The sequence below is a fragment of the Setaria italica genome, chromosome VII, assembly GCF_000263155.2.
Source record: "Setaria italica strain Yugu1 chromosome VII, Setaria_italica_v2.0, whole genome shotgun sequence".
Classification (NCBI taxonomy): Eukaryota; Viridiplantae; Streptophyta; class Magnoliopsida; order Poales; family Poaceae; genus Setaria; species Setaria italica.
Window position 1 is genome coordinate 19,153,664 of NC_028456.1, and position 11,377 is coordinate 19,165,040.

The 11,377-nt window shown below is 44.6% G+C and overlaps 1 protein-coding gene and 1 pseudogene across 1 annotated transcript; both read right to left on the minus strand.

Annotated features, from left to right (window-relative positions):
• Nucleotides 1–4,271: 4,271 nt before the first annotated feature.
• LOC105914765 lies at nt 4,272–8,237 on the minus strand (annotated as a pseudogene).
• A 359-nt stretch (nt 8,238–8,596) lies between these two features.
• Nucleotides 8,597–10,093, minus strand: LOC101783295 (momilactone A synthase). Its single transcript, XM_004975467.4, has 2 exons — nt 9,767–10,093; nt 8,597–9,597 (listed from the first exon to the last, which is right to left on the minus strand). Exons 1-2 carry the CDS (start codon nt 9,808–9,810, stop codon nt 8,814–8,816), a joined length of 828 nt encoding a protein of 275 aa, XP_004975524.1. The 5' UTR covers nt 9,811–10,093; the 3' UTR covers nt 8,597–8,813.
• Nucleotides 10,094–11,377: the final 1,284 nt, after the last annotated feature.

The following is an 11,377-nucleotide window of genomic DNA, read 5'->3' on the forward strand; positions in this document are numbered from 1 at the left end:
ACTAAGGGCGAAGCTAGCAGGCAAGACCACTACAGAAATGCTAGGACTAGAGTGTTAGAAAACTAATTTAACATTGAATTTGCTAGACTCAATAAAGGCCCCTAGCTTCACACCTAATAGTAATATCAACTCCTGAATTTCTGTTAGGCCCTATTTGTTTCGTCGGAATTGAATCTCATTCTAGCAATTGGATTCAATAGGAATTAAATTACATAGAATTAGATTCATTTCAATTTTCTTGTTTGGATGTACAAAGAAACTAATTCTTAGAATTAGATTCCAAATATTGTTTGGTTGATTAGAAATTCAAATGGAATAACATGCTACCAGCATAGCTCTCTCTCTAACACATGGAGTTGCCAGACATTCAAATGAAGTCTCCATTGTTGTTAGACATTCGAATCAGACAACATGCTACAATTCAAACATTTAAATGAAGTATCTAAACTTTCAGTCATACTTGACATTCAAATCAGACAACAAGCAATACAGTCATACTTGACAATGCAATCATGATAGACATAGTATCTAAACTTTCATATAGTTGAAGCCACATATTATTACAAGGCAATGCAAGTTCAATAGATATTATCCATCACTTGATAGTATAATTTATAGATGAACTAGTTTTCTTCACTTGTTGAGCTGTTTCAGTAGCCACCTCTTTCTCATCTTCTCCAGAAGCGCCAACAAAGACTCATACTTACGTGCATCACCGGTCAGGATATCAAATAGGTCCAACAAAGTGTCTTCATCCAATCCTTCTACCTCATTCAGTGCGTTTAGAATTTCTTTTGATGTTGGGCCTTTAGGGGCTTTTTTATTGAGTGCTTTAGCGAACTTATCCATTTTTTCAGCCATCATAGAGGTAAAAGAGTCACCTAACCGTTGCCTCTTTAAACTTCCTGAAGTTGCCGATGATGTGGGCTCTTTGTTACTAAGATCTTCCTTACTCATCTCTTTTGAGCTCTCAGCTGCAGTCTTTGCCGCTTCACCGGTAGCATGGTCTTTACCAAACACCAAGATAATTGAGTCCCAGTACAAGACAATCTTGTGCCTATACCCAGTAGCTTCTTTGTTTTTCTACAGAAAACAAATGTTGATCCTTGGCACATAGGTCATAAAATGATCTCTTAGTCAAGCGCAAATTATCATAGCAATAGACATTTGATCCTTGGTACAGATTTCTTAGTATTTGTTTGTGTGTAGCTACATCTCTCTCAGCCACTTCATCCGGATCAACGATATGTCTAGGTATCTTACGCTGATACCAGTGCACAATCATGCTCATGACAACAGAAACAAATAAAACAGCCACTCTTTTTCTTTTCTTCCTACGTTTCTCTCTCATTTGCTCCATGCTTGTATTAACCATGTCTATGTTGTTATCAGGCATCTAAAGCACATATGTAAAAAGGAATGTTTTAATTTATCATAAAAAAAGGTTCACAATTAAAGCACATATGCAAGTGATCAGAACAGCAGAAAATATTATTTTATTGCATAGGCTTATACAATGGAGTTGGAAGCAGAAGTTCAGAAACTCAAGGAGCTGAATCAGGAACTGGAAAGGAAACATGTGCCTTTCCTAGCTTTCTATAAACACTGCAACTGCAGGTGTTAATGCATTAACTCTTGAGGAGCATTTATTCATAATCATTCTGAAATTGGTAGTTTCACGCTTTCGGCATGTCCATTTTTCTGGCACCTATAGAGGTTTGTCAGTGTTCACCTATAGAGGTTTGTCAGTGTATAAACAGGCTTGACATCCTGAATCACTTCATGTAGTTATAGACTTATGATACTGCATTGATGGGTTACGCTAAAAAATGGTGATACAATCACATAGTATGCCACATGAAAAACCTCAAATGGTTCTAAAAACGGTGCCCTCAATATTGTCATAACAAGAACGATTATGTTGTCTCTTCCAAAAATTAGTTCAACATTCAAATCATAGGATGCAAAATTAGTGCTACATTCAAATTCATAGACCAAGTTCCTCTGTTTCTAGTACATAGAAGCTGGTACTATTTTTTAAATTTTCTGACTGCTTGTAGAGTTGCAGAATGTGAAGAAGCCAAGGCATAATCATCACGCAAGTTATTACTGATCATCACACATTCATACAGTAGCACATCATACCTTATAATGAAAATGTTATTGAACAAGCATAACCTGTTAAACATGGTTTTCTAACTTTGATCAGATGTTAACAAGCAATAGTAGATTGCTTTTAGAAGACTAACTACAGCTACCTATTATACATAATCTACCTACTGAAAGCATAAGATTACAATGAATACTCATCGCCAATTGGATCTACAAATAATGGAACAAGTGATTGCAACAAATTACGCTAAGAACCAGATCCACAAAAAATTACTAGATCAAGAACCCTAAGAACGAAGTGCAACAACCAGATCAAGATACAAATAGTAAGAACGAAGTGCAATCAGGGAGGAGAAGAGATGTTGCACGAACCCTAGAGGGCAGCAAGGTAGACGAGGGTGTCGGAGGAGGAGGGGGCGGAGGAGGAGGAAGAGGGGACGGCGGAGGAGGGGGCTATGAAGGAGGGGGCACGGCGTCGGGATGGAGGCAAGTCGGGAGAGAAGGCGGCGCGACGTCGGGGAGGGGAGGCGAGTCGGGAGGGGAGATAGCTGCGGATGGAATCGATTTCTTATTTTCAGCCCCAGAATGTGTCGCGGGCAAGGAAATCAGCCTGCGGAAATCACTGGAAAGACGATTTCCAATTCCATGTGCAGCCAAACATGTCGGCCAAGGAAAAAAATTCTAATTCGGCCTATTTCCATGCAGCCAAACAGGCCCTTAGGGCCATTGATGGACCGAGTTGTATGGGCTTAGCCTACTTTCGCACATATAACGAACAGTAGATCGCAATGCTGCGAAGAGAAGAGATCATTGGAACATTAAGAAATAAAAAATATTTTACTCTGCTATTTTTCTTGAAATTCAATTGACACTCTTACTCATGTAAGATCTCATATTGATGTTGCCTCTCTATAACATCGCTGATCTTCTATTCTTATTTTTTTACTTTGCTACCTACCAAAAAAAATTTATCTCACTTAGTTGTATTGAATTATATGTGTTTAATTGTTCTTTGTGATGGTTGATCAAGTCAGTGTGACAAATTGCTAACAGTTGGTATTAGCGACAACCAAATCCTTAAAGCTTTTGGCATGGAGATAGAGTGGGAGACATATAGGAGCAATATATTTATTTAAGTCTACTTTGTTCAACAAGCCTAGCACCCACAAGGTGTGTGAGAAAATGCCTTCAATGAATCCGATGATTGGATTTCACTTAACCACATCCTTGAGGTCACCATTCATCGTGTTCTCTATCCCATCAGAGAGAATGTACTTTGTAAAGTTTTTTTATCCTTTTGGGTCGTGGAAATGGCGAATGTGTGAGAGATACTGCATCAAATGGAGAATTAGAGTAAAATGCACTGGTGTAAGGAGATGTCACTTTGGTCCACGAATTCCGAAAGTGAATTTCTAGGTCCATGAACTTTATAGGTCATTCATCGTAGGTCTATATCAGTCCATGTATGAATCTATAGCTGACATGGCATACTAACTGGGTGCCTTCTCTTTCATCCTTCTCCCTTTGCTTCTCTTGCATTTTATTGAGCACATGCTTCTATGGGAAGCTCAATGTAGAGGGCGATGTTGGCTACCAAGGAGCACGGAGAACGGCGAGGAGTCGAGTCCCTCATTGTACGCCATGTCAAACTCCTTGTTGCTGCCAGTGGAACACAGTGAGCTAGAGGAGGATTGGAGGAGGCACTTGGAGCGTCGTTGAGCTCAGCCAAAGGGCCTACAAACTCGCGCTCCATCTTCACGGCGTTCAAAACTTGCTCAATAAAATACAAGGGAAGGAGGGAGGGAGGGATGAGAGAGTAGATGCCTAGTCAACTTGCCATGTCAGCGCTAAGTGCACACATGGACTGGTATGGACCTGCGTTGAACGACTTAAAAAGTTTATGGATCTAAAAATGCACTTTTGAAGTTTATGAACCTAAGTGATATCTCCTTACAAGTTAATGGATCTCCAATGCATTTTACTTGGAGAATTTCATGGTTGGAATGTATGCAAGAGTTGTTGTTAGCTCAACATTCGGTGTGTGTCCATTGAGTCCAACTTTCCCACATTTATGAGCAATGGTGATGTCATGATAAACTTCTGTTACACCTGCCATTCCCAAGGGTATTGTCACCAACCCCGACCTACATGAAGTGTCCCTAACTATCACCACCACCACTTGTGACATAAACTTCGATGTAGACTCCAACTGCTCGATGAAATGCTTAAGTAATGGCATCAACGTTCTGATGTCCGAGCAAGGTGCGAGAGCTATGGCCCTGTTTAGATCCCTCATCTAAAGTTTAGCTGGCTAAATTTAGCCACTTTGGATCCAAACAGGACCCAACTAAACTTTAGCTTAGCTGGTTAAACCAACCAAAGACCAAAATACCCCTCATTCATTCACTCCAACCGCCCAGCCTATCCCCTACCCCTTTCCTCGCTTCCTCTTCCTTCTCCGCTCATCGAGGACACCCGCACCCCTCCCCGCGCCGCTGATGCCGCCATGAGCTGTGGGCGGAGCCCTGCTCTTCCTCCGCCACCGCCACCACCGGGCCACGGGCTGGGCCCTGCTCTTGGCTCTCCACCATCACCGGGGAGACCATCGACGGCATGAAGGGTAGCATGGTAATCTAATATTTAGCTAGTGGATCCAAACACCCCTGACTAAAGTTTAGCCAACTAAATTTTAGTCAGCTAAAATTTAGATGGTTGGATCCAAAGAGGGCTCATGTCAACACCATCCTTGGCATATACATTTCTCGATGTCCTTGTACCATGAGCTGCATGTTGTCCAACTCATAGCATGCTAGTCTAGGTGCACACCAAGTATTTTACAAATTGCTACAAAGTCGCGAAGTTGCATCCAATTGCAGCAGCAACAAGACCATGTGACCATGCTCATCAATGCCTTCATGCTTACCCCATTTTCATCTTGGACCATGATAATGCTAGGCATATGCAACGGGTGCAGGCACCGCCAACATCATCAAGCCATGCTTAGGTGGGCGCTTACTCCACATGCATTCACTCACTCGTGTGAGCTTTGTAACATGGACATGAACGTCAATGGCCTAGAAAGTGAGCTTGTTTCTAAGTATTTGCCTTGTTTCTAAGTATTTGCATGGTCTCTGTAAGGAAAATGGCCCTAGACCATAATGACTTTGGTGATTAATGGCAACATAGTTATTGGGACTAATGTGTTTGCAAGATATACCTTTGTAGGTGTTTTATAGGTCCCAAGGATGAATTCCAAATCCATCAAAATGAGAAGAAAAAGAAAGACTTAGAAGAATTCTATGGCATTCAAATGATCATAAAAATTCAGATACTCGCTGCTTATTTACTAGGTACTAGGATACTCGCTGCTTATTTACTCCTTACCAAGTTCTTTCGCCAACTGGTCTAGAACACCTTTATGCCTCTTCAGTTGTGCTTCATTGTAGTTTGAAGTATCTTTCTCCAACAATTTTAAGTAGGTCTAGTACTTTTTCCCTTTTGTTGATGCTCTCATTTCTTGTCCTTTAATAGTCATAGCTTCATGATATCACTAGTAGAAAACTGAGTATTAGTCCCGGTTGGAAAGGTGCAAATCTCTCGAAAAACTATCCGGGATAAAGCAATCGGGACAAAAGGGGGGTGTCTTTTATCCCGGGTCCCTCAACCGGGACTAAAGACACCCTTTAGTCCCGGTTGGTATTACCAACCGGGACTAAATGGGCTGCCATGCCAGACGCGATAAACCGGGATAAATGGTTCATGGGATTCGAACCCACGACCTCAAGCCTCGCGCGTAGCTTCCTTGCCATCCCACCTACACACCACATCTGACTATATAGGGGATCCAATTCTTTTATACTAACTCATGGGGGACCCTTTTATCCCGGTTGGAAACACCAACCGGGATAAAAGACCCCCTTTTATCCCGGTTGGTATTACAAACCGGGATAAAAGGGTCCGAAGAATTTAGTTCTGCCCCAGCCACATTTATCCCGGTTGGAAACACCAACCGGGATAAAAGACCCCCTTTTATCCCGGTTGGTATTACAAACCAGGATAAAAGGGTCCGAGAGCTTTAGCTCTTTTTCAGCCACGCGTGAGGGACCCTTTTATCCTGGTTATTGGAGTTTCCAACCGGGATAAAAGACCCCATTTTATCCCGGTTGGTGTCGTGAGCTTTAGTCCCGAGTGGTAACACCAACTGGGATTAAAAGGGTGACCTTTAGTCCGGGTTATTCTTACCACCCGAGACAAAAGGGTCCCCCACGGGTAGCTGATTTTTTCACTCGGGACTAAAGGGTCCCCCACGGGTGGCTGATTTTTGAACCGAGACAAAAGGTGACTTTTAGTTCCGGTTGTAAATACCAACCGGAAGTAAAACTCCTCGCACCCCCTTTTATATCGGGCCTACTTTAAACCGGGATTAAAAGGGGGCGCATCGAAAGTCAGTTCTCTACTAGTGTATAGAACCATGTTCTTACTTGGTTGGTTGCCCAAAGGAGATGGTGCATCATCCTTCCCTTTTCATTTTAGCTTGCCTTTGCTTTCTTCGGCCCCTCTGGGCGCTTCTCTTTGCTCATGGTTTCCTCCTTTGTGTCTTGGTTGGATGAAGAAGTGTATGCTCCCGATGATGAAATCTTGGTCCTCTTGTTTTTGCTCTCTTGTTGGACAACTCTACGCCATTTAGGCAGATACTTGATCACTCTCCACATATACTCCAAGGTGAAAGGTATGTCCTTATTTTCTTTTTGGAAGATCATATGGGCTTTGTTCATGGACATGTCATCAGATTGCCCACTACTCCATGTACTTCTAAGTCTACCATATACCGCACTGAATTTTGTGATATCTCTCTTCACATGAGCCCAATGTGACTTTAGTTGCTTGACTGACCTCTTGTGTGCATTTGTTGGCGCGTTGCTATTGAACTCTTGAGATACATCTTTCCAGTAGTACTCTCCTTTCCTGTCAATGCCATTTACAGGATCAGTGGAATGGTGTATCCAAGAGCTAAGTAGTCGTATAGTCGTGGTTCTCTTCTTCAGTATAATTTATGCATGTACACCTCTTCGGTGCTTCTTTGCTGCTATTGCTCGAGTATTCAATGGTAACCGGATCTTTCTCATGTTGTAGGGTATGGAGAACTAGACTCGGTTCGATAGGAAGAAGTATTGGTTGCAGCTCCAGTAGATTGGCTAAATTGCAAAACAGATGGTGATCTATTGATTGCAACTCCAAATTGCATAGTTGGTGAGGGACAAAAGCTTTCTTGTAAATGAAAACCTTGAAAGCTTGGTGGAGTAGATTGCCGCCAACTGCCTGCCTTGGTTTTGAACGCCTTTAAATCTTGAAGGAGAGTGACCATATGGTGGCTGGTGGACTGAAGGACCAAAAAGATTGAAGTTGTGCATAAAATTGGGTGATGTAAAGTGAAACTAAGATTGGGATGTACGGTGTAGGAGGTGAGATCTAACCACTACTCTCAGAGTTTGGGGAGTCTTAAGCCATGAAGTTTGTAAAATTTTTGGAGAATGGGTCTATTGGAACTAGTAGGGGCTGTTTGCTTTTTGCCTAGCGCTGCCCTGCCAACAGCGGGCGCGCCAATGCACGGGCGGCCAATTCCTCTGCCCAGGTTTCGCCGACGCACGAGCGAAAAAACCTACTACGGCTCTATTTTTGCGGGTGTGGGCGCATCGGCACGCCAACGCGAAGGCACTGAACCAAGCGGCAGCCAATTTCTCGCCAGCACGCCTGTGATTGGCATGGCGCACTTTGGCAGTAAACCAAACGTGCCCGTAGTGTTCAAGCAAGAATGTTTGAATGTACTAGTAGTGCTTCACTTTTGTAGTCTAGGAGCACAGAAAGTCAACGGCAACCTACTGGCTTGCAACGGTTACATGGCTGCCCACTACCTTCTTTGTTTATTGCCGCATTGTACACATATACTATTTTATTATCTTGTGGCGCGCCCATAGTGCTATGGGTAGCTTTTGCTATTTTTTACTTTAGGATAAGAGGGTTGAATGAAATATTATATTCCCTATGTGCTGCTTTTTCATCCCATTGCGGTCACCCTCGCAGTAGAACTTTTGTTGGGTAGCATTGGAGAACCTAGGTCTCTCCATGGGATCAAGGTGGAACCATGTCATATTTTCTCATCGTTTTAACCCCGCATGCTTTTATTCAGATGTGGACTTCTACTTTACTTGAAGTGACTGTCGCAAGGCAACAATCATAAGCTTCAGAAGACATTTGTTGTTGTTGGTACAAAATACCATGCCAGCTATAGCCGGTTCACGGAGTTCAAGGGCGATAAACTAATAATCGTTTAGTATCATGGCAAAAAGCTAGGTGCATCTTGGAGGTTTTCTTCTATCAGCTTGAGAGCACGTCGGAATTGACCTTGTTGATCCTCTATCATCACTTCTCCTGTTCTGTTGCATCCCTGAACTCTATCTCACTCAGCTGTATTGGATTGTATAGGTTTAGTGCTTATTTGTCTTATTTGTACTAATTGATGTAGCCGTTGTGACAAATTGCTAACATTTCCCCCAAATTTATTTTGCAAGAAGCACTTAGCGTGCAGAGCGGACTCTAGCACCACGCAATATAGGGGCCTCACTTCTCCCCCGAGCAATCACAGAGCACCAACACACTGCTACTACGACGACTAGTCATGCATTGCTCGGTCAAGCTCAAGCTCAGTCTTTGAAGATCCCGAACGACGGGTTGACGATGGAGAAGCCTCCATCCAGGAGCAGGTTGTGCCCACTGATGTACCGCGCGTCGTCGCTGGCGAGGAAGAGCACGGCGGTGGCGATGTCCGCCACCCGCAGGCGCACGCCCTTGAGGTTGGCCACGGCCTCCATGGCCTCCTCGAACGCCTCCCCCTCCAGTCCGACGTACCCCGTGGCCAACGGCGTGGCGGCCGCGGCCGGCGACACGCAGTTGACCCGGATCCCGTGCCTGCCCAGCTCCGCCGCCGCGTTCTCCGTGAGCCCCACCAGCGCGCGCTTCGCGCACGTGTATGCGTGCGACGCAGCGCCGGCGACCGCCGACGCCAGGCTCGACGTGCCGATGATGCAGCCGCCGCGGCCGGCGGGCACCATGACCCGCGCCGCGTGCTTGGTGCCGAGGAAGGGGCCCACGAGGTTCACGGACAGCACGCGCTCGAAGTCCTCCTTGGTGCTCTCCCGGATGCTGTGGCACGCCGCGCCGCCGATTCCCGCGTTGTTGAACATGATGTCCAGCCCGCCGAACCGCGCCACGGCGTGGTCCACGACCGCCGCGACGTCGGCCTCGGCGGTGACGTCGCAGTGCACGTAGCTGGCGGCGGCGGCGCCCAGCTCCGCGCAGAGGCGCCCGCCGAGCTCGTCCTGGATGTCGGCCACCACGACGCGCGCACCGTGCTTCACGAAGAGACGAGCCGTGCACTCGCCGATGCCGCTCGCCCCGCCGGTGATCACCGCCACCTTCCCCTCCAGCCTGCGCGCGCGCGTAAATCAGCACGTAACAAATTGATCAGACCGTAACAAATCGCAAATCTTCTTTTTTTTGGCGATTGACAAAGTAAAATCTTCCAAAATGAAAAAAAAAGAACTCGATAATCGAATTAACACAGCAGAAAACCGAAGGCAACAACTAGTGTTCTTACTTCCTTGCAGCGGCAGGAACTTGATCAGAGGAGCTGGTTGCCATGGCAGCAGCCTCTGCAGGTCAGTGTTCTTCCCACTTCCTTGCACCGGCCAGCAGGAACTTGGGAACGAGTTCGTCTTTCTTATACTGCTGCTGCAGTGCAGATGACCAACAGGGTCGGCATTTACAATTAACAAGTTGCGTGCCGCGACGCCATTGTTTAGTCGACGGGCATCTCCTAGCGCTTAGATGCCCCTCGGTCGCGAAGGGCAAGGGCCATGTCTCGCGTCGTGAAGGGCTGCGGAGTGGCCATGGCACTAGGATTCAGCGCTGGTGAAAACCACTTGCTCGTCGTTTCCTGCGCGGCCGGCCGGCGCGCTCCTGTTTTTTTAAAGGCAGTGGATAGGGCGATAATGCTTTGGTTATTCGCTAGTCGTCCTCGTCGATCCGTGCTCGACGCATATACGTGTCGAGCTACAGTAAGGGAGCTCCGTTTTCTCGTGTTAGTTTTCTCCTTCTTAGGGTTGCTCTTGGCCATCTCGACTGGAGTGGCCGGATCACCCATCGATTGGTGTCAGCTGCAAACTGCAATGCTGCCTGTTCCTCGTCCGGCTAAGTTTTGTGTAAATGTGGCTAACAATTGTTAAGGCTTTACTTAGATATTGATGAGCTGGTCCGACTCTGCTTGTAAATGTGGCTCGGTTGTTTAAACCAAAACTTGAGCTGGCTTGTGATTATATCGCCTAATGGTTATAGAAAAAAAAAACTCTACGCATTGTTCCCTGCAAATGAATGCTTACTCATTGATTTAAAAGAAAACCATGGGCGAAGAGGCATAACTTGATGCGAGAATCATGTTGCAATGGTACCCCCTCTTCCTGAAAAGGGTGCTCTTTTAATTTTATCCTAAATCGAAATATCTTAAGTTTGACTAAGTTTATAAAAAAAATTATACAAATTCTTATGATAAGTATCATTAGATTCATCATGAAAATATATTTCATAGTATATCTATTTGGTGTTACAAATGTTGATACTCTTATTTATAAATTTGGCAAATTTGACTTAGGATAAATTAGATTAAAGAGTGTTTTTAAGGATGGATGGAGTATTCAGTTTTCTTTAATATGGTTAGGACAATTAAATCACATCAGAAACCATACAGTGCAAGAGTCAACTTCACGCAGAAGAAGACAATTGTTGGCGCTCAAATTTCTAGGCTCGGAGCAAAAAATTCAATCTCCGTCCAGGGGGCGTGATTGTGGAAAAGGTAAGGAAAAGAGCTGATATATTTTCCACGATGGATCAAGAACACCGAGCACTTGTTGACTACTATGAAAAGAGAGACTTGTTCCGAGCAAATGTTGACTGCTATGAAAAGAGGAAGACTTCTTTTACGTTTTCCTTCCCTAAACATCATCGTGAGAAATATGTTAGTGCCCTTTATGATATTTTTTCCCACTCAAAGAGCATAGAAAGAAACATGTTACACAGTCGAAAGGTATTAGTGGGAGTGCTGCAATTGCATTGTCTTCTTATTGTGCTAATGGTGGAAAGTTACACCTGACACCATCATGTTGTATTGTCTTCTTATTGTGCTAAGAGTAAAATACAGCGTGTAGTTCCTAAA

Coding starts and splice junctions, on each gene's coding strand:
- LOC101783295 (XM_004975467.4), bottom strand. CDS start 9,810: ATGGCAACCAGCTCCTCTGATCAAGTTCCTGCCGCTGCAAGGAA. Junction 9,598..9,766: donor GTTCCTGCCGCTGCAAGGAA/GTAAGAACACTA, acceptor GCGCGCGCGCAG/GCTGGAGGGGAAGGTGGCGG.